Source organism: Phyllostomus hastatus, unplaced genomic scaffold (genome assembly GCF_019186645.2).
Source record: "Phyllostomus hastatus isolate PE091 unplaced genomic scaffold, TTU_PhHast_1.1 phas_scaffold_78, whole genome shotgun sequence".
Taxonomy (NCBI): domain Eukaryota; kingdom Metazoa; phylum Chordata; class Mammalia; order Chiroptera; family Phyllostomidae; genus Phyllostomus; species Phyllostomus hastatus.
The window spans coordinates 45,528,156-45,551,211 of record NW_025334041.1 but is presented as its reverse complement, the minus strand read 5'-3'; the positions used below and the strand labels follow the sequence as shown (position 1 = coordinate 45,551,211).

General features: G+C 34.5%; 1 protein-coding gene across 2 annotated transcripts in view; it reads left to right on the top strand.

The window, feature by feature from the left end:
- Window positions 1-23,056, top strand: part of RELN (reelin) — a 561,035-nt gene that overhangs the window by 249,500 nt on the left and 288,479 nt on the right. For both annotated transcript variants that reach the window (XM_045827532.1, XM_045827531.1), the window contains exons 5-6: window positions 7,588-7,620; window positions 10,319-10,397. In XM_045827532.1, the coding sequence (XP_045683488.1) occupies window positions 7,588-7,620; window positions 10,319-10,397 (112 nt within the window). The remainder of the gene's footprint in view (window positions 1-7,587; window positions 7,621-10,318; window positions 10,398-23,056) is intronic.

Below are 23,056 nucleotides of genomic sequence, written 5' to 3'. Positions count from 1 at the left end.
ATTTCAAATTAGGTGAAGGAATACCTGAGGCAAAACTACCTAGGGCCTTTGAATTTTAAAACAATTCAGGAACTATAGTTCCCATAACATAATACCTTTATTTGTAAGAAGTAGCTATCACTATATATATATATAGTGCTTGTCTGACTCAAAGGATTATTTTTAGTTTTAAGTAACCAATAATATTAACACAAAGTTCTTTAACCACTCCCTCAATTTTTTTTAGGCATCCCTTTTTTTTCTGCCTAGCATATTGAAATTTCCATCATTGTACTGACTTATTTGTTGAACAAGTTGGCTGAAATATATTTTACAGTTACATGATTACTTAAAAGTTTCTTTCCAAAATAAGCCAGTTTAAACAAACATTTTTATCAAAATAACAAGCTTTAGGGGAATGCAACATGACCTCATTCATTCTAATGTGTCCTTATGGGATGCTGGTGAGTTCAACTTCTGAAAGAGCATAAACACAAAAATGCTTTTTTAAAAATGAAGCTTTTCTTTACTTTCAGCATGAAGCTTGTATCTTGGACAAATTTAGTTGGTGAATGAAGAATTTCTACTTCAATTTAACATTGAGAAACTGAATAATTATCCATGTTTATGATATTTACTAAAAATCACACAAATATTTATGCTATTAGAATGTAATTAAGAAAAGCATGACTGTGAACTCTAGGATCCAAATGATATCATAAAAGCTAATGTGAAATTGGAGGTGTTTGCTTCCTGTTTCAGTATACAGAAACTTTCTGACCCTTAATTTCTATCTGCAAAACTCAGTTAGTGTTTTGTTGCCAGTGTCATAAAAAGAAATTATTAATTAAATCTTGTGAGATGCTCTAGATAATAGAGAAAATATAGTTAGTAAATGAAAAGTAATGTTCACAGAGTAACTCTGTCTAATGCCAAATAGTAATAGGTATTTAACATTATTTGTGTATATGGAAATAAAGAACAAACTGATAGTAACCAGAGGGGAGGAGGGAGGAAGGTAACAGGAGGGAAAGAAGGGAAGGGTCAAGTCAAGGAATGTGTATAAAGGACCCAAGGACAAATATAAGGGGTAGGGAGAAGGAATGAATGTGGGAGGGGGGGTGGGTAGGGCAGGGGAGAGTAATGGGGAGGGGAACAGGGACAACTGTAATTGAACAACAATAAAAAACATTAAAAAAAGAAAAGAAAAGAAAAAGAAAAGTTTGGAAAGGGATTGGTAAGTAGTTATTTTCACATAATAGTGGTCAGATTAACTCACACTGAGTGGAAAATAGTAAACTATTTAAAAAATCTCGCTCCCCAAAATATATTCCTTAGAAAAGGACCTGCTACTCTGTGAATCTAGACCCAGCACCAACACATGTGTGTTTACATATATGGGATAAGTGTTTTTTCATTTACTCAACAAAGTGTGAGTGCATGCTCTTCCTACTTTTATTTTAAACAAATAAATACTAACTTTGTTTAAAGAGATCAAGAAACATTTTCTTAGAACATTTGCTACAGAATTTACTTATTTTCACATTACGCCTTAGTCTTTGTGATGTGAAAAATCTGTAAAGTAAACTAAAGGGCACATTTATGAATGACTTCGCCATTCTTTAAGAACAATTCATTACCTATCTAGTATGAAACGATTTTACTATGATTAAAACTTTTAAAGTTTCCCATTTTTTTCTTGGCCATCTACTCTCAGGAGATATTTCACTAACAAAATTACTTAGATATTCATTTATTAATACTTTCCTGGTACAGTTGCTACCAGTTTTGCTGATAATTTTTAAATTTTAAAGGTCTTTGTCTTTTTTAACTAAAAACACTTCATAATATGCCAGGCTTTCATCCTCAATCCTTTGCCAGGAACAGGGTTTTAAAAAAACATGGAAGCTTTAGTGAGACTCTATCATTATTTTTACCTTCTGTTACCTTGCTTTTACCTTTTTAAGGTAGAATCTTTATTTTAACTTGCCTGTTTATCATTGCATATTTTATATGTCGTTTTGACTAAGTTGATTCCTTTTGATGATGTTCGGCATACTACTTAAGTTATCAGGATATAATTAAGTTCAATTTCCAGTTCAGTCAAGTTACTTGAACCTGATCAAGCTTTACAAAGAACATAGTTTCTGTGGATCTCAGTGACACAACATTTGTAAGTGAAGATTACAGAAATGTGTGTTTATTCTGTGTGCAATCTAGAGTTCATTGAAATGTGAATTCATTTACCCTTCATGTGTTGTATTAACCCTGAAAGCAGTGTTGTAATCCTGCCTAGGACTGGTGACAAATACATATCTTCAGAATTGTAAGTTGGGTTTATTTATGCATTGCCAGTGTTTATGGATCTCCTTGGAGTGATCCATAAAACCCAACAGCGGGATATAGTATATCATGATCACTATATGTTAATTGAAAAACACCATTGAAAGTTTGGCCTCTAACCATTGCACGGTTTATAAGAGTTTACAACTTATTGACAGAAACTTCATGTTAAGCTGAATTGCCTCTACATTTATGGGAAAATAAATGATTTAATAAGTAATCGAATGAATACTTTTCTGTAAACCAAATTGAACTCTTGGTATTCTCAGAACTAATTATTTCCATAGTACAGGCTGTACATTTATCCGTTTTGTAAATCTAGGAATATCCAAATTTGTTAACATTTCTATGTTAGGATACAAAGTGAGTTCCTCATAGTATAAAGTTCTGTCCATCCTTTATGTATAGTCTCATGGATCTCATCAATGAAGTTAAATAAAGAGCATTTTATGCACCTTCTCCCACAGTGGTTTCTCTGGGTAGAGGCCACTCCAAGCTGTCTTACTCCCTCTCTCCAACTGAATCTGCACTGACAACTAGCAGGGCCACCACCCACAGTATATCTTCCTGTGTATATCCATAGTCAGCATCTGACCTGGTCTTTTGTCACGATAAGGAGACACCTGAAAGAAAGTGAGATGTCCTTTATGTTTCTGTTAAAGATGTGTTCTATCCTGTTTTCTTCAAAGCCAAAGTCTACTTCTCTAGGAACATTTTTGTTTTCTCATTCTTAGAACCAAAACTTCCCAATATAAGCCATTTAAGCAGTTTTATAGGGTAACTAGAGTTGGTTTATGCAATTTCAGATGCAAAGAAACTGGAGCCACTTCAAAGGAAGTTGGATCCAGGTGGGTGGTGTGGGGTGGAGAAGTCCTGAAAAGAGGCAAAAAATCAGCAATAGACCAGCAAAAAGTTGAGATAAAAACATTAAAGCAATCTAGAAAGGTAAGTCACATCTACTTTAATGGCAAAGGAACAGGAAATGTATACTTGGAGGATGCCAGTAGGTATTACATGATAAATAAGGACCTGTCTGAAGTATGCATTTTATATTTACTAAAGGAAAAGAACTTTTTTCCAAATTTACATACTTCAGGAATTTAGTAATTCATCCATGTTAGTAGTATGAGGCAAAGCAGGGACTATCCAAGTGGGAGTGTAATAAATGATGTTGAACTATGTTATATTTCTTCAGGCTATTTACTCTAATTTTTCTGTGGTATATTTACCCTGATAAATGTGAAAAAGATGGTGAACTTTGTATAAGCTTAGGAAATTTTGTTTTACTACATAAAACTAGATTGATGTAGCCACTTGGTGAGAAATGATAAAATAAGTTTCCCAGTGCCAGTACTTTACTAGATTTTTTACTATCTTTATACTGTACATGTGTAAATATTTTTCAAGGAAATCTGCACTTTTCCTTTTATCAAGTTTAATGTGTACAAAGTGTATTTCCTTTTTTGAGGAAATAATGTTTAATTATCTCAGACAGTGGATATTTTGTTAAAAATATTGAATTGAGTTTTCCTAACTAGTGATTTAAAATATAATTTAAATGTGTTAAGTTAAATCCAGGTAGACACTTACTAGGTGTTTAAACTACCTGAACTATTCATTCTAAAGGACTTTTTGACAAAGCTGTGAGTATATTTTGACATTTTACAAGGGTTTGGATCTTCAATTATTTATTTTCCAAAATATTGTAAAATACGTTGCCACTAAGAATGAGCTTTCAATTCACTTCAGTATTTATTGAAAGTCTGTTACTAGCTTAGGTTGGTGTTTTGTGTGGACATATTTTCTTCATTTGGCAAACTTATTTTTTCTTCAGAGAAAAAACATATACTTAATACAGAGAATAATTATGAATGCTACAGGGGTGTCCAACCTGTGGTCCATGGGCTGCATGCATCCAAGGATGGCTGTGAATGTGGCCCAACACAAAATCATAAATTTACTTAAAACATTATGAGATTTTTTTTGTGATTATGTGTCACAATGTATTTAATGTGTGGCCCAAGACAACTAACTTTTCTTCTTCCAGTGTGGTGCAGAGACACCAAAAGGTTGGACACCCCTGCAAGGGTTGGATTATATGATTTAGACTAGTAGTTTTAAAATTTGGGTTTCTATCAGAATTACTTGGGGAGGTTTTTAAAAATATAAATTCTGAGCCTGCATTCCCAGAGATGTTGATTCCATGGGTCTTTTTTAAATAGCCCTCCCCTGGTTATGTTGTAGGTAGTTCAATGAAAGATGCTATGTGCCAAAATAATTTAGAAAAATTAGATATGAATTTGGATAGACTCCTTAAAGTAGAGTAAAACATCTTATAACTTATTCTCTTTATTGGGTCCAGGCCCTAATCAGAGTTATTTAAAATCAAGTAGGTAACCACTCTGTAAAGTACATGATTTTCTAACCACTTTACTATATATCTGAAACTAACACAGAATAATATTGAATATAAACTGTAATTTAAAAACAAAATAGGTAAATAAAATAGGTAATTTAATTGCTGTCTCTGCAGTTATTTTGTTATACTTATCTAATCATTGTTTTGACTAATAAATATTTCTAATTGATATTTGCCATAAATTTTACATGTAATTTAACTAACATATCCCAGTTTTTGACATTATTATTCTATTTATTATATAAATATATATGCACACACACATATATATATAAGTGTTACTTTCCTGCCTCTTAACAAATTTATGTCATGACTACAAAGAGCAACTTTTTTAAGGCAGGTAATATTGGACCTGGTAAACTATCATAATAGCTTAAGAACAAAAGAAACAAACAAACAAAAAATCCCCTTGGTACTTTTTCTTCATTTGGTGCTACAAAATCTCATATCTTGTCTTTGCAATGAACTTTCTTGAAAGAGCAGTCTGCACAGTAGTTAAGAATGTGGCCTCTGAGGCCAAATTCCCTGGGTTCATTTACAGGCCCTACTTAACACAGTGCCATGATAACAGATGTTCTCAATAGATATCAGCTGTATTAGGATTATTTTAATTTCTCCTTCAACCCTCTTCTCTCTTAAAACTCCTTTCCTTACTTCCATAATGAAACACACTCTCAATCTCCTTTGATAGCTTCCCTTCTTCTATCAGTCCCTTAAATGCACACTTACACCTTCATTTTGCTACCTTTATACCCTACATTCTCTCTAAGTGACTCAGTCTTCTTCCATGACTCCACCACTTCCTGTGTAATAACAATTCCCTAATTGATATCCAGTACAGATCTCCCTCCTAGCTCTTGTTCAGCTCTGTCCAATAGAAGTATAATGAGAGCCACAGGTACAATTTTAAAAGCAAAAAGCAATTAATTTAAAAAGCAAAAAGCAATTAATTTAATAATGTATTTTACTTAAAACAGAATATATAAAATACCAAACATTTCAATGTAATATAGTCAACATAAAATTATTGAGATATTTTACATTTTGTACTAACTATCTGAAATGTGGTGTACATATTATACTTACAGCACATCTTAAGTATTGGACCACTTACTCTGTTTTAAGATTTCATAAAATTTACAGTTGAAAGTGAGGTTTACATATCCAAGTGTCCTATACCTACTTAATGGTCTTCCAATAACTGAATCAAATATCAAAAACATTTTCCTTTAATATCTACATGCACCTTAACAAATTCTGCTCATCTTTTTTTTAGAAGAGCTGGTTTCACTTGATACAAAAGCATATCAGTTTCAAAAGTACAAATTTAACTCATTCATATGCAATGTAATATTGAGGGAACATATTTTACATCATTGTGCCATGTTTTTGTCATTGATTATTGGATAATTGGCAACTACTCTCTTTGCTTCCAGAAAATCTTAAATTAGAGGTAAAAATTCAACAAATCTTTGTAAAACAAAAAATTCCACAGCTTGACCAATAAGCACTGACACAAAGAACAAGATTATTAATTTTTTCTTCTACTTTCTTGAAGACTTCCATAAGCTGGTGATGATTCAGAGCATTTGCACATATATTCTAGATGTATACTAAACTGTATTTGTGATACTTTCCATAGTCTGTTTCAAACAACTGAGTGCAGGTATTTTCAATGTGTATAATATGTCAGTAATGGATATAATGTGTATAATGTGTGTAATGGTCAGTATACCACTGACCATTGTGATAGAAACAAATGTTTTCATATCTAACTGAAATTCTTCTTTAACTTTAATAAAGTTAAATTTAAAGTTAATTCTTCTTTAACTTTAACTTTAATAAAATTTTAAAATTATGCCATGAGTTCTGATTTTTAGATAGTGAATTGAAATTTTTTTCATAAATTTGAAAGTCTTTTGAGAAAAAATATAACCAAAGTATTGAATGGGCAGTATCCCTTATTTTCAAACTCTTGTTAGAGTGTCTTTTCTTAAAATATGTATTTGAACATTCATTCTGTTGCTTATAAATGTTCAGATCATTAAGTTTTCATGGTAAAGTCCAAATTCAGTTTCATGATCTTCTCAATCTTCTCAACTTCTCCTTTTCTATGTCCTCCTCTTAAACATTCATCCAGTCATGCTGAACTTGTAGTTCTCCCAAATTGGACATTTTCTCTTACTTCTATATGTCATTCCTTTTACTCCAGAAGAAGAGCATCTCTCCCTTTCCTCACCCCACACCTCTTACTCCTAGTAGTCTTTCAAATTCAGTGCAGAAATCAACTTCTCTGGAAAGCATCCCCTGGCACCCTCTTCTCCTGGTCAGCCTAGAATTAGTATCCCTCCCTTACCCCACATCTCAACCTGGCATCCTCTGAACACTCTATCATAGCACTTACTACACTGCATATTGTAGTTGCCTCCACCAGGTAAGAAACTGTTTGAGGGCAAGGATGGTGCTTTTTCCCTTTATTTTTCTAACACCCAAAACAGCCCCTGGCAACTAAGAAGCACTCAGAAAGGTTTTTGGCATATTCATGAACTACTATCATATCACATTTATATTGTGTCTTTCAAGGGATACCTGACTAAACTTGAATAATAAATGTGTCCTGTGTTCTAATCTTTACTTTAAGAGTAATGTGTTACTTTTAAATATAGGTAGAGAATTAGATGTCTAATTTTATGATATTTATTGGCATTTTCTTCTTTAAAAAGCTTCTCATCATTTTATTTTATATGACCTAGATCTAAGTTTTGTGATTGCATTTGTGATCATTTATTATTGCATTTTGCTTTTGTTACTAATCAATCATCTTTCCCTTTTTCTCTTTGGTTCAGCTCCCACAGAGGCCACTATGCACCTACATCTAGGTAAGTGTTTAAGACCCTGATGTCAAGTGTTTAAGACCCTGATAACCTTAGTACTCAATCTATTAAATACTTGTCTCACTCCTCTGGCTATGTGGACAGATGATACAGAGGTGAGGAAACTCTCTGTTTTCTCTGATTTGCTGATGATTCACTGTAATTAGAGTCAGGTCCAAATTATTCTTGAACATAGCAACTCACCGAGGAACTGATCATGCTACCCAGCCAAGGACTAATGAGAGGATTTTCAAACCTGTTAGCACATTCATCCTTAGGATCCTGTTGTGTGTGGCCATTTGACAGAGTATTCTTATGCTGAATTTTCCCTAGTTCTCCTACCCATTGTAAACAGGACATAGAAAGAATGGTTAAAGAGCTATGAATATGGAGAAATTTATCTCATTTCAGATTTGAGATTTCTGCTCAGATTAGTCCTGCATTGTAAAAAGAGAAATACTTTGGTCATTTCTTCAAAAACTTGAACAAGACTGTTTAAATAATTATCTGCTTTGTTTAATGTCACCATGTAATGTTACTGCCACTCATTTTTCTCGTGATGTTTCCATAGTGCCAGGCACTTCATAGGCCACCATTCTTGAGGCGAAATTATGTAGTGGTTAGGAGTACAGATTCTAGAGCCAGACTGCCTAGTCTCACATTTACCACTTTCTAGCCATGGGACATTGAGCAAGTTAACTTCTCTGTGCCTCAGTTTCCACATTTGTAAAATGGAAGTAATAATAGTACCTACCTCCTAGGGTTGTTAAAAGGATGAACTGAATTCATATTTGTACAGTATGTAGTCAATGATAAAACACTGTTGGAATAGATACATGAGCACATAACCATTGAGGCTTATTCATGCTGTTGTAGAGAATTCTATATGAAACAAAAGATCTTTAAGAGTTAAATTTCTCATTCTTTTTCAGTGAAAGCTTGTTTTAAAAGCAATTTCTTACTCTGCACTACTTAATAAGAATGAAAAGAAGTCATTCTAGCTGGCTCTAGCCTTTTCAGATGTCTCTCACTGTAGGATTTGCAGATGGGTCAGTGGTTTGTCTCTTGGGCTTTTCCTTTCAACCTATAAACACAATTAATTTATTTTTCTCTTTGGAAAATCTGCCTTGAGAAACTCTACTTTATGTAATGCTGCAGCTTGGGGCCGATATTCTTTGACAGACAAACATAAGCACTTAGAAGTGTGCCTTCTGGCAGCAGAGGCAGGCTGGTGACTCACAGTGGCCCAGCTGAGTCTTGAGTCTCAACCACCTTGGGTATTTGAGAGAGCTGTACCCTGTAGACATTTCAGGAACTATGTCTAATTGCTCAGAGGAATCATTAAATCACTCCCATGCACAGAATACATCACAGTGTTCTCTCCAGTGTAAATCCATATTCTCCCTGTTACCATCCTAAGGCTTTGAATCTAAAGTCATTCCTCTCAGTACATGCTGATTCACTGGTTTCCCAGACTTTGTTATCTGCTTACATGCTGACGTACCTGATATAAAGAGGATGAGGATGGCTATAGGTGGTGATACCACCAAAGAGAATTTATAAGTATGCTTTCTGATATTTGGAGTTGAGTTTAATTACTCAGTGAGTTTAGTGAGCACCCGCACCCCCACCACTGCCCACCCAAAAAAGTAAAATATCATCTTTGGAAAAAAACTAAAGTGGTTATTTTTTGTTGATTAGATCAAATGATTTTCACTTCTCCAAAAGCATATGTAAACTAGTTCAGACAAAATTGTATAAGCTCAGAGAATTTATATTAGCTGAGACAAACTTCCCAAGCAAATCATGGGAAGCATATGAGTGAGTTTATAAGCACAAAATTCATTTTTTATACCTTGAATAGAAATAATTATTGTTTCTCACAGAACCTTAAAAATCAGTCCACTTACATTGTACCTGGCCATGAAATTGTTTTTACTTACCCACCCTCTATTCAGTGGAGATATCACATACTATATAGCTATGAAAATATTGTTTGCTCTTAGCAGGCCCAAAGTTCTAGAGCTTAAAACATGTGTGCTTGCTATAATCTCAAGTGTAGTGATAATACAGTGAAAACTATGGATAGTTCCCTGGTATTCCTTCTGACTTCTAACATGACTTTATTTTCTTAGAAGTTTTACTTATTCATGTCAATGATTTCTCCTATGCAGCTCTGAGTGGGGGGAGGGACATTAATTTGAGACATATTAAATAAAAAATGAGTGAATATAGGGAATGAGAGAAAGAAAGCTGGGGCAAGAGGGATAGTGTAGGAAAGAGAAAAATGGGTTAGTAAATACCAGTAAGGTCAGCTGATAACAAATAGAATGTTCTGTTCTGTCTATACTTTACAGTGGGCTAGACACTGAATCTCTCCTGGGCATGTTGAGCTATGAAAGGCAAGTCTTGTATTACCTCTCCCTATAGGTTTGTGCTGTCCTTGGCCTACCTACCTTTCCTGTCTGGTGACACTTTGGTTTCCTTTTGGGGGCTCTGGTTTCCAGATATATCTAAAGAGCAGAGAGTCTTTACTTTTTTTCCCTTAGTAGTTTAGGGACAAAACAAACATAATCAACTGCTCATTTAAAATTCATTTTTAACTTAAAATACTATTATTTCTCATAAATGTACCACATTGACCCTTTTCTATAGTTAAATCTATTGTTTAGTATAATATTTTCTAAATACTTTTTTCTTTTAGCTGAAATACATAGCGACAGTATTATCCTACGAGATGATTTTGATTCCTACCACCAACTGGAATTGAATCCAAATATATGGTAAGTTACAGGAATATGTCCCACTTAGGTTTTTTTCATGCAAAAAAAGAGATGATGTTAATGCTCCCTTGAAGCAGTTATATAAAATTAAATTGTTCTTTAGCACTAAGGTATCAGTGAGAATTGTTTAAGTAGGGACCTGGGCTTAATGTAGATTGTGTATTGTCTACTTCATGAACTGAAACCTAGGTACTCCTCAAACCCATGGGTGTGGTTAGATGGGGCTTTTTTCCCCACTTGTTTAAGTTTTTACACAGAAAACATTAACTTTTTAATGAGATAAAAAGAAACCTTAAATAATTATATGGAATCTTATACCTCTTTAGTCATACCCAGGGTTGAAGTCCTATGAGAATATCTGCATTATTACAAAAACAAAAACAAAGAAAAACAAGCTTACTAGTAGCTGATCCCTTTCGTGTGTGAATGTCCAAACAACATTAAGTTTTAATATGTCTAATTGCACTTGTGCCAAGTGAAAAAGGGAAATGATTTATCTGAAATGACAGATGATTTCAATCATACTTTCAAATAACTTCTAAGTCATTAGGTCACCTCATCATTATACTCCAATCACTTCTTCAAAGATTATTTATGTGCGATTTCATGAGATTTTTGAGGGCAAAGAAATGATGTACCAAAACTCATTTGTTAAAAACTTGAATACATAAATGGGTGCATGAATTTCTTGGCCATTGTATTATTGCTGACTTTGGAGAAATAAGCCTGTTGACCCAGAGCTACAATCAGTCTGCACAGTTTGAGAGAATATCTGAATGTGGATTTTCTGTGATGGTTTTCTATACACAATTGAGAGTTCAAGATAAAATAGAAGAAGCTCTAATGTAAACTTTCAAGTTGCAACCAAAATCACCCAATAGTCGAGACTAGAAAAGAGAATAACCAACCACTTTATCCTCAGATGTCAGCATTTGATATCCATTTCTGCTTTTTGTTTATTTTTACTGTTCAACAAATATTAAACAATAATTATTTTATTTATATAGTAAATTAAAAGCAGATATGGTTTCTTCTCTCGAGTAGTTTGTAGTTCAGTAGAGGAAAACTAAAAACATTTTCTAAAAGATTATAATCCAGGATAGAAATCCTGGTTTAGAGAGATATAAACATGCAGTGGTTCCAAAAAAGGAGAGATGACCCTTGTGGGAGTTTCTTGGAAAAAAATGGCCCTTGTCATATAGAGAATATTGGTGCTTAAGTGCTAGATGGGAACTTTTTGTGTCTTTTCTAGAAAGAAGTGTAGCTCTAGATATTACATGTGTAAATACACAAACAAAATCAGACTAGACAGAGTCATGAAGTCACATAATTTATATGCCATTTAAAGAAATAACTTATCAGCAAAACTTTACTTTCCTATAAACATAAATATAAATTTCTTAAAATAAATGGAAACTCTTTATTACAAAAAGGCAAAAAAAACCAAAAACCTTTCTAAGCATTGCTTTTACCCAGGAAAAATTCTCTACTTCTCCTGACATTTGGCATTTTTATATTCCATTAATGTAGATGGTATTGTATGATTTGTTTCTTTCAAGGCAAGTTCATTTCTGTCAAGCTAATTCATTTTCTTCAGTGAGTTTCCTTGACATATACAAAATGTGACTTTTATGTGGTTCAAATTTTGTTGTTTTGAAAATCAATAAGGTGTGATTGATTTTGCTTCACCCATTTTCATGACTGATCTATACTTTCTTGACCAAAGTTATGGATTTTACGTCTCTTTTACTTAAGGTATAGTTTTTCCTGCTTAAAAAAAAACCTTTAAAGACCATGTATTTCTGTCTTCTATCAAATATGTTTCAGAGTAAATTTACTTTATCCCTTATTGCCAACCAGCTCTTTCATCTAGCCTCTTTAATATATTTTTTAAAAAGGCATGAAATTCTCATCATCTGAGAGATGACTTTGCTGAACAGAAGGTGGCAGGGGTTCTGAGGTCCAGCCAGTCTGCTTTGACTCTTGAACTAGGTAGGCCCTTGTCAGCTGGGTACCTTGAAAAAAGCAAATAGTTTGCCTCACCTCTCTGAGCCCCATTGTCTTGTCAGTAAAAGTGAGACTAATACTATCCTTACACATGTTTTAAAGTTTGATAAGTCTGAAGAGGTCTGGTACCATAGGTTCTCAGTACAAGTTAGTTCCCTCCCTCATTCTCTCACTCTCTCTCCTTTCCTACATTTCTTTCTTTCCCTCCCTATCCCCCCTTTCTCTTACTTTTTCTCTCCTTTTCTCTTTCCTTACTTTCTCCCTTTCTCCTTCCTTCCCTTCTTTTCTCTCTTCCTCTCTGGTGTATTTGCATATTGTTCTTCTTATCTCCTGTAAGCCCAGATATGAACAAAAATATTATTAAAATAATCTTCAGCCAGTTTATTTAAATGAGTCTCCAAATGTTCCATCATTGCAGTTGGTTGAAAAACAAACATCAGATGAAACATATCTGTATTATATAACATGTGGAATATAATGAAAATATATTATGGCACAATCATAGAGAAGGGGGAAAACAGGATATTGGATACCTTAAACCCCATGAAAAATAGACATAAACTTCCTAAAGTCGGAAACCAGAACCCAGTAAAATCAGGTTATCTCATGGAGTATTTTCAATAAGTAACAAAGCCAACTATGTTTTGTAACTTCATAAACAGTTTTCACTTTTTGAAATCTCTGTTTTCTTGGTACACATATTGGCATGTGAATTTCATCCCTTATGATACTGACTTTGATTCCCTTTACTCCCACTGAGTTAGAAACCAGTGGGTGACTTTGTGGCTATGTGGAAGGAGGATCCTTGCTACCAGCACCACAACTGTGTTGCTGCCACACACCAGGTAGAAACAAAGTCCTTGGTATGCTGCTTTTGGCCAAATTCCCATGAATAAATGCATCACGAAATAATTTTCCTCAAGAGAAAAATGTGCTGTTTTTATCACCATGTTTCTTCTATAGGGTTCCAAAAACATCATATACCTTATTTAATTTTTAATTTTTAAGGACAAGCAAAAAGAGAAATTAAGAAACTAAAGTTATGTCTATACAATGATGGAGAGGTAGATCAGTTTAAAAGTTAATCACTTACATTTGTTTCCATCAACTTTATGCAATGAAATCAACTTTCACTCCATCCAAGTTTCTGATATCATGTGCAAATGACTATGAGAAAAAATAAGGAACACAAAATGATGCTACTATTATTATGAATGATCATAATTGCCAAGTTACTATTCCAAGTATGTGACAGCAATTGTAATAGAACCAAGAAACTTTTTTACATCAACTCAGTATTGAATGTACTATCTACTTAGTTCAAATATTAGATTTGATTCAAAAATTAGTAAATGTACATAGTGAAAAGTCAAAGATAATAATAGAATAATAAAAGTAAGCTTTATTCCCACACTAGACCTATATACCCTTCTTCCAGAGGCAACACTGTTAACCATTTCTGCCAGTCCTTCCAAAATTGTTTATGTTTACACAAGTCTAACAGTTATGGATTCTGTTCACAAACTTGGATATCAGAGAAATAAAATGTTCTTTATTCTTTCACAACCTAACTTAACCTCTTTTTATTGTCCTCTTTCTATGAAGGATAGAAACTTAATTTTAGTCAACTTTGGCTTGCCCTCTCCAATTTCTCTGATGTGTCTAAGTTTCAAATAAATTAGTGCAAAAGCAGGAGGCTGGGGAGGATGTTCTTCTGGTCCCACTGTCATCTGTTCCTGTAGGTACTCACTGAGTCCTCCCCAGCTCATCTAGTCTTTGGTGACTGGTCCACACAGATAGTTTTCATCCCTCTGCTAAGCACTCCTTTGGGCAGTGGCTCTGTTTTGAGCCCTGTTTAAGAGCATAGAAGCTGTTCTGATGTTCCTGGACCTGGGCCTTGGGCATCTGTGTGATGCTGTGCTCTGGTGTGCTATCATGGAGCTGTGGTCCTTCTGCCTCCTGAAATGTAGAGCATGGAGTTCTCCTGCTCTTTGTCCCACCCTGGACCAATTTTCTCTGGTTGCTACTAAGGAAGTAGCCCTTTATTTTCCTACTCTCCCAGGAGGTTCTTATTCTATGTTTGAATGAGAGATAAAAAGTTACAAGTAAAAAGAACAACACAAACCCTTCAGGGAAATACAATGGTGGTTCAGGCTTGGTGAGAGTGAGGCTTCTTCACTCTAACTTTGCCCTGATGCTGAACCACACACAGTTAATACCTGTGGACCACAAGAGTAACTTTATCATTTCAAATGTACCATTGAATACAAGAAGGTTAGAGAGAATATGAATGGAACAACATCAGTTTATCAGTACTGCTGACAAATCCCCACCATCGAGTATGTTTAGTATGATTGTACTATTGATGATGTAGAGAATCAGTGGAGTCTTATTCATATGTAGACAACACTCTAACCAAAAAATGGGAAGAAAAACCTCATGTAAAACTAAATTTAGATGGAATATAAAGACTTACAGGTATGCTTTATCTCATTAACATTTCACTTAAGCATCTACTACTTGTGCACTAACCATATTTCATAGTTTCTTTTTATGAATTAAACTATTTTAGTGTGATATAAACACTGCCAGAATTTCATATGAATGGAGATACAGAATTTTTATTAAAAATAAATATACTGGTAGCCAAAAGCTGGCAATATCTCAGGCACCCATCAACAAGAGAATGGATAAACAGTGATACACCCATACAAAGGAATTCTACTCAGCAATAAAGAGGAATGAATTATTGATAATTGAAACAACATGGCTAAATCTCAAAATTATTGTGTAGAATGAAAGAAGCCAAGCCCAAAGTATTTTTACTGTGTGGTTTCATTGATATGAAAATCTAGATTAGGCAAACATACCTAAGGTGATAGAATTAGATCAGTGGTTATTTCAGGGATGAGGAATTGACTGGAAAGTGGTATGAGGAACTTTAGGGGGTAATGAACATATTATATATCTTCATAGGGTATAGGTTACATAGATGTATGCATTTGTCAAAAGTTAAGATCTGTGTATTTCACTGTGTGCAAATTTACTCTATAGAATTTTTCAGCAATAAGCCCTGGCTGGATAGTGCAGTTGGTTAGAGTATTGTCCCAATACACCAAGGTTGCAAGTTCAGCCCTCGGTTTTACAGGAATCAACCAATGAATGCATAAATAATTGGAACAACAAATTACTGTTCTCTCTCTCTCCTTCCCTCATTCTCTCTTTTTCCCTCTCTCACTTTCCCATCCTCTCTCTCTAAAATCAATACGTTAAAAATTTAACAATAAGAAATAAAATTAAATAGGAGACATATCTGATTCATAACTTGAAGTTGAGAGAGAGTTAAAGGAATTAAAAAGTGAATAAATTCTTAAAAAACAATTTGTTTTCTTAAAAAGTGCCTTTATCCTCCAAGAAATTATGAAATCAAGAAGAAATTTTTGTTGTGCTTAGAAGATTAGCCCTTTAATGCTTGTTTTCTGAAGATCACAGAAGGTATCCAGAGTTATCACTAGACTCTGATGTTCTAGTGGGAAACTTGGGACTATTAGAAGACATGATGATAAATGGCAACTAGACGACAACAGATGTTTCCCCTCCAGCACAATAATAGTAGCAGAGATGTCCTATACAGCAGAGATCAGGGAAGAACAGGAATCACTCCTCAAAAGAAGCATCTTAGATAAATAAGTTGTGATGCCAACAGGGGTATGAGACATCAAGAAGGAAGACATGAGTGAAGTTGTTTCAGATCCTATGGGATGTGAAGACCACTGTGAATTGTCAGTCAGCTTATCATTCAGAAAGCCCACAATTTACAGCTAAGGAAGCTAAAGTCATGCCTGGAATTGCATAGGATTGCTTGAATCAAGAAAAGACTTGGGGGAAAAAAAGAAAAGTCTGGACCGTTTCTATTTTTGCATGTAAAATATAAAACTACAGGATTGGAGAAATACAGATCACAGACTTGCATTTTGAATTTTTGTGAAAATACAAAATTTATTGGAGCAATTATTCTGAAATGGAGCAAAAAGATTGGTGATTTGGCTTATTAAAGTTCATTTTCTTTGACAAAATATAATTGTCTCAACAAAGGGTATGAAAACACTGAGATTCTAAGATGGACTTTGAGTTATTCTAGCTGGAGTTTTATTCAGTGACTGATAGCACAGCCCATAAGAGAAAAGAAGAAAAAAAGAAGACAAGCAAGCAGTAAAACTACTTCATAGTTCTTGAGTGCCTTGGAGCACCCATAAATAACGAAAACAAAGGGGACTCAATTTACTCCCCAAATATGAGAATCACAATTAAGTGCAGTTTCCAAGTAATCAGAGAAAGTAAGAGTGATGGATAACACCCCTGAGAAGGAAACTGGATAAAAGTGCATGAATTTTTCTCAGTATCCAGCAGGCACATAGGCAAGTAAGCCTGAAAGACCATGCTGGTTGAAGAAAAGCACTAGTCATGGACATCATAGTCTCCATGCCACTGCTGAGGGGTCTCCAAGGGATTTTTTTGTACTGATGATCACTTAGAAGACATATGACAATAAGCTTGGATGGAAGCTTATTGAAGCTCAAGATGGAACATGGAGCATAAACCTTACATTTTTTTCAAGAACACGTAACCAAGGGAGATTGTAAATAATGAGGAAAATCGGGAAAGCTAAAATGTTTTCTCTGGTGACATATCTCTTCTAGGACCTGTAATATATCTGCACATTTTGAGGTTGTAGAATTATAGTTTGATGTATTGGGTTTGATGGTCTGACATTCTGATTGTATTTGCATCTTTCTCTACTTCTCTCACTTCCTTGCTTTTGTTCCACCATATCCCATCCTTTCTGCTCTTTTGTTAATAATTGTATTCTCGTATTACAAAACTCCCTTCTAACCTTCCTTTTTTGCTTCCATTTCTTACCTTTCTTACCATGATGTAATGACTCTGGGATAAAGTTTTATTTACAATAGAAAAGTTATCCAGGATGTGGCCCACTAATAAGGTGTGAATCTGGAGGCATAGTATTTCCTTCTTTAATCTCTGTTTTAGATGAGAGAAACAAGAACTCACTCAGTGGAATTAAACATCAAACACATTTGAAACAAGTGAAAAAATATTTCTTCAAGCAGCATGTAGTAGAATTCACCATAGTAGTAGGTCAGAATGTTGTGTGCAGTAGCAGCACATCAGAAGATTTATTTTAATCCAAATAACATTTGTCATTGTGCCTGTTAACAAAGGAGAGATCAAATTTTAAAACTCCCTAGTGAAATAAGGAGAGTTTTCTTACCTTCCTCAGTGAGAAGTAATAAGACAGAATGAGCTTAAATGGAGTTTGTCATTTTCAAGTTTAGAACATGTTTTAACTCCATAGAAATAAGTAATGGCATCATTGAAGGTGATATTTTTCTGTCTCATAGAGGGAACTTTTCTTGCCGTTTTTTAACAAAAATATTCCACATTTACCCCTATGATTCAGATGTTGAAACACTTAAAGTTGTCCTAGTGGTTCCTCAGCCTCTCCTCATTAAACATTCCAAAAGAAGAAGAGGAAGTGAAAGAAATTGAAAACTTATTTGAAAAAATAGTGAAGGAAAACTTCCTTAGTCTGGTGAAGGAACTAGACATGCAAGTCCAGGATGCTCAGAGAGTCCCAAAGAAGTTGGATCCAAGAAGAAACACACCAAGACACATTATAATTGAGTTATCTAAGATTAAAGATAAGGAGAAAATCTTCAAAGCAGCAGGAAAAGGCAGTTACCTACAAATGAGTTCCCATAAGACTATCAGCTGATTTCTCAAACAAAATCTTGCAGGCAAGAAGGGGGTGGAAAAAATATTCAAAGTTATGAAAGGCAAGGGCATACAACCAAGATCACTCTATCTAGCCCTGGCTGGCGTAGCTCAGTGGATTGAGTGCGGGCTGCGAACCAAAATGTCACAGGTTTGATTCCCAGTAAGGGCACATGCCTGGGTTGCAGGCCACGGCCCCCAGCAACCACACATTGATGTTTCTCTCTCTCTCTCTTTCTCCCTCCCTTCCCTCTCTAAAAATAAATAAATAAAATCTTTAAAAAAAAAAGATTACTCTATCCAGCAAAGCTATAATTTAGAATGGAAGGGCAGCTAAAGTGCTTCCCAGATAAGGTCAAGTTAAAGGTGTTCATCATCATCAAGCCCTTATTACATGAAATGTTAAGGGACTTATCTAATAAAAAGAAGAATAAAAAAACTATGAACATGGGGATAGGTGGGGGGGACATTGTGGGGGGAAATGGAGACAACTGTACTTGAACAATAATAAAAACTATGAACAGTAAAATGACAACAAATTCACAACTATGAACAACTGAACCTAAAAAAAAGAAAAACAAAACTAAGCAAACAACTAGAACAGGAACAGAATCACAGAAATGAAGATCACATGGAGAATTATCAGAAGTAAGAGGGATGGCAAGAATGGGGAGAAAAGTTATAGGGAATAAGAAGCATAATTGGTAGGCACAAAATAGACAGAAGGAGGTTAAGAATAGTATAGGAAATGGAGAAGCCAAAGAACTTTTATGTACAATCCATGAACATGAACTAAGGGGGTGGGGAGGGTGGATGCTGGAGGGAGGGAGGTGCAGGGTGGAGGGGTAAAAGGGGAGAAAAAATGGGGCAACTGTAATAGCATAATCAATAAAATAAAATAAAAATTAAAAATATCCCACATTTACAAAAAGAATAGAATTTTTGAGATTTTTTAAAAAGTTTGATCTTTTGTAAGTAAATAGTCATGCCTCTTTATCATAAAACCATATATTTATGGGGAAAAGTTGAGTGTTCTGGTCACTGAGGTTTGAATGGAAAGTACAAGGTGTCTCCAGAAGTCAGCTGAATGCCCTACTACCAAATGGCTGGCAGGGTCCCATTTCCTTTGGGGTTTCACTGTCCCTGATCTATCCTGGCCTCACAAGCTCACATACCAGATTTTGTCAGCATATGCAGTGTCAGCGTGTGTGGGAAGAAATGTGTTTTCCTTGGGTCAGGAAATTACAAGATATTTTTCTTTTCCTTTTTTCCATTTTAAAGTAATTTTTATCATCAGAAAAAATATTGAAGTTATTTTAATATCATTCAGAAATGCTGGTGAATAGACAATTCTGGCTCATAGAATGCTGTATTGCTTCTTCTGAGGCTAAGTCTCAGACACAGCCTCCTTCAGAGGCAATAAATTATGAACAGATAATACAATGTCCTCAGTCTTGGGGACAAATGGCTGGGGACAAACATGCATCTCAAATGAGAACTTGATGGTAAATGATTGTCAGTGAGTTTCCAGGTGATTAACTTGTTTCGGCAGAGTGCCTGACTAAAGGCTGATTGATTTCCCAGTGACCTAATAAGAATGAGCCATGTAATTAGACTGCTCTTGAGAAAATAATATTTGTTATTTATTTACTGTTATCAGGATGATGTCACCACCAACCATTCATAAATCCCCAGTTGTGAGAAGATGCCTAATTTTCTTACTAATCCTCCTCCTCTTTCCTGAATCCTGAAAGTCCTGCATGGGTCACTGCAATATGTGGGGCCTCTGGACTCCAGGAACATTTCACTTTATCTTCCTCTGTGCATTCTGAGTGGGTGCTTTGGCATGTTTTCCAGCTTAATAATTTAAAAATTGGATTAAAAACATAATTATACTTTCAGAAGTGTAATCTCTACAGCAAATGTACATCACATATAATTCTTTATCCCATGTAGAAAAAAAAAGCCACCTAAAAAATAAAAACAAAGATAGAAAATTGACCCCAAAATAACAATTTTCAAACTGCCAAGGAGCTTGTAATAGTGAAAAACAAAACTTTGGTTGAAAGCATTTCTTTTTCTTTTATGTTTAAGGTTTGATCCTAGTCCTCTTGGTCAACAAGCACCTGCCTTTATATTTACTGATTCTTTTATGTTTTTGCTAATGAAAAAAATGATAACATTATAATATATGTATAAAATAGTAATGAGTTATCTAAGGCAGTACATAAGTAAAAGAATATTGAATTTGATTATGTCCTACAGTTCAGTGAATTCATTCTTAACATTTTCTGTAAAGTCCATAACATTTTTCTTTTTTTGTACATTTTTACTAGCAAAACAAGATCCTCTATAAAAGAAAAATATTTTAAGAAAAGTCATTTTAGCCTTTCAAAATAAACTATGACAGTAAAAATGATGAAAAACACTCTCTGAAATGCACTTTGTTTTCATAGAATCAGAGTTCCTTTCTCTTACAGGCTGCTTTACAGTGGACTGGAAAGAATTATTGTACAAGGAGCCAGTGAACCTGAATTTTAGTCTTGTTCTGTCATTTGTAAAATGAGGGGGTGAGAAGACTCAGTAATATTTTAGGTGCCCCCTAACTCAAACATGCAATGATCTGTGAACTCTAGTAATAGATAAGCTTCATGTGGAACCTAAGTGTGTGATAAATAGGTTCAGCAAGAGTTTAATAAATTCAGGCTTTGCATGGTCTTTGGGGACAGCAAGCATTTCACTTAAAATGTCTTTTAATCATACTGCTCATGGCAGAATACATTTTGAGGTGGGTGATTTGTATGATGAGCCATTGTATTTATCAGATTCTTATGTTCTGGTTTTTTTTTCTATCAGTAAAAAGAAAAAGAAGGGGAAGACATATATTTATTTAGATTAAAGTAATATTCAGTATTACTTTTTCTATGAAGCAGACCTTAACCTGGGAGGTCTTATTCCTTTTTATATTGAAAAACAAGTTTGTACAACTGGGAATACTTAAAACTTTCTTCTTTCCACCAATCTCTGAAGAATATATTATCTAACTTTACAAAGCTCATCATTTTCCTGAGAAAAAAATTCTATTGTGAGGCCACAGTTTAAATGTTAGGGAAAATCAGCATTTTCTTTCTCTGAGCCTGAAAATACTGGACTTCTCATCATTCAGCAAATTGAACCTCAGTTCTTAGGAACTCATAGAATTTTTCCATAAGGAAAGAGTGGGATTTCATAATACTGTTATTCACAGGGAACACCCATTGGAGTTAAGTACCTATGTCTACTCAACCAAGTTAAATGGTTAGACCCAGAGGCAATTTGAGGAAGAGAGGAGCATAAGACTTTACTGACACTTAAGTATTGTTTTAAATACTGGGGAATTACTTTTCTTGGAATATGGATGTTTACTTACATTTGTATGTTTTAAAAACTCACCTTGTCTTTCTGACATGAATCACCATTTTCTTCTATAAAGTCATGGCCACTAGCTGCCCATTTCATGATCTGGTCTCCATGAAGATAATCCTGTTCATCATGATATTATGATTTATCTTTTCCATTATGATAATGGTATTTGTGTGTCTAGTTGTACAATAGTTAAATTTAATGATAGAAAAAGAAATATTAGTAAGGTCATGTTGTATTAGGAAAGTCACCTTGATGGGAAGCACAGATTGTGAGGAATGTGAATAAAAATTATCTACAACCAACCATCATGGGAAAGTAAGTGGAAATAGGCTCAGATTGATATGCAGTGAAGGCTCATGATGATGGTTAGAGCTTTCCAGAAACCAGACTATTGACAATATGATTTTTTCCCTGAAATTCATTTTTAACTGCTTCTTTTCTCACTTTGTATATCTTCTCTTCTCCCTGAGCCCCAATAATATGTACTACTGTGATTTAAACCATATCTTAAACTGTCAAGTCAGTTCTGTTCTCCTTCCTCTGAAATTCAGATACATATAATCATTGTCAGCTGGTCATCTCTAGTTGTCAGCATGTCATCTCCAGTTGTCAACATAACCAGAGAGCAGTCAGTTTCCAAGCCCTGTAATCCCAGAGAGTCATGCTGTCCAATATGGTAGCCACTAGTCACATGGCTGATGAGCACTTGGAATGTGGCTAGTCAGAATTGAGATGTGCTTTTAGGGTAAAATACACCCCACAATTTGAAGAAACTTATTGTGAACAGAGAATATAAACTATGTCATTAATAATTTTATATTAGTTAAATGTTAAAATATACTTTGAATACATTTAATAAAATATTATTAAAATTAATTTCACATGTTCCTTTACAATGGTTAATGTAACCATTAGCAAGTTGAAAATTACATGTGGCTCATATTACATTTCTATTGAATAGCACTAATCTAGAATATGCCAAATTTTCTCCACCTCCACCTTATTTCAGGCACTATCATATCTTACTTGGGTTCCATCAATAGTCCTGTTTTTTCTATTTCCAATCCATTTGCTAAAGTAATTTTCCTATAAGTTGGGTTTGTATCATGACTGATAATGGCAGTTTGAATCCCAGTTCTGTGACTTCAAGCTGTGTAACCTTGGACAATCATTTACTATCTCTAAATCTCAGTTTTAACACCCTTTAAGTGGGGATAAAAATAGAGAGAGGAGTTTTACATAAATTAATTGAGGCATTAGTTGCAGAGCTTCTAGCACAGTACATATTATATGGTAAGTGGTACATGAAACCTTTAAACCTTTAATGTACTGATTCCCACTTTCCAGCCCCATCCTTTGCCACCCTTCTTTCATGTACCACCAGTATGGTTCCAACCATACTAATGCACTGAAGTAGCATTTCAACTTGTGTTGTAATCTCTGCATCTTTTGCA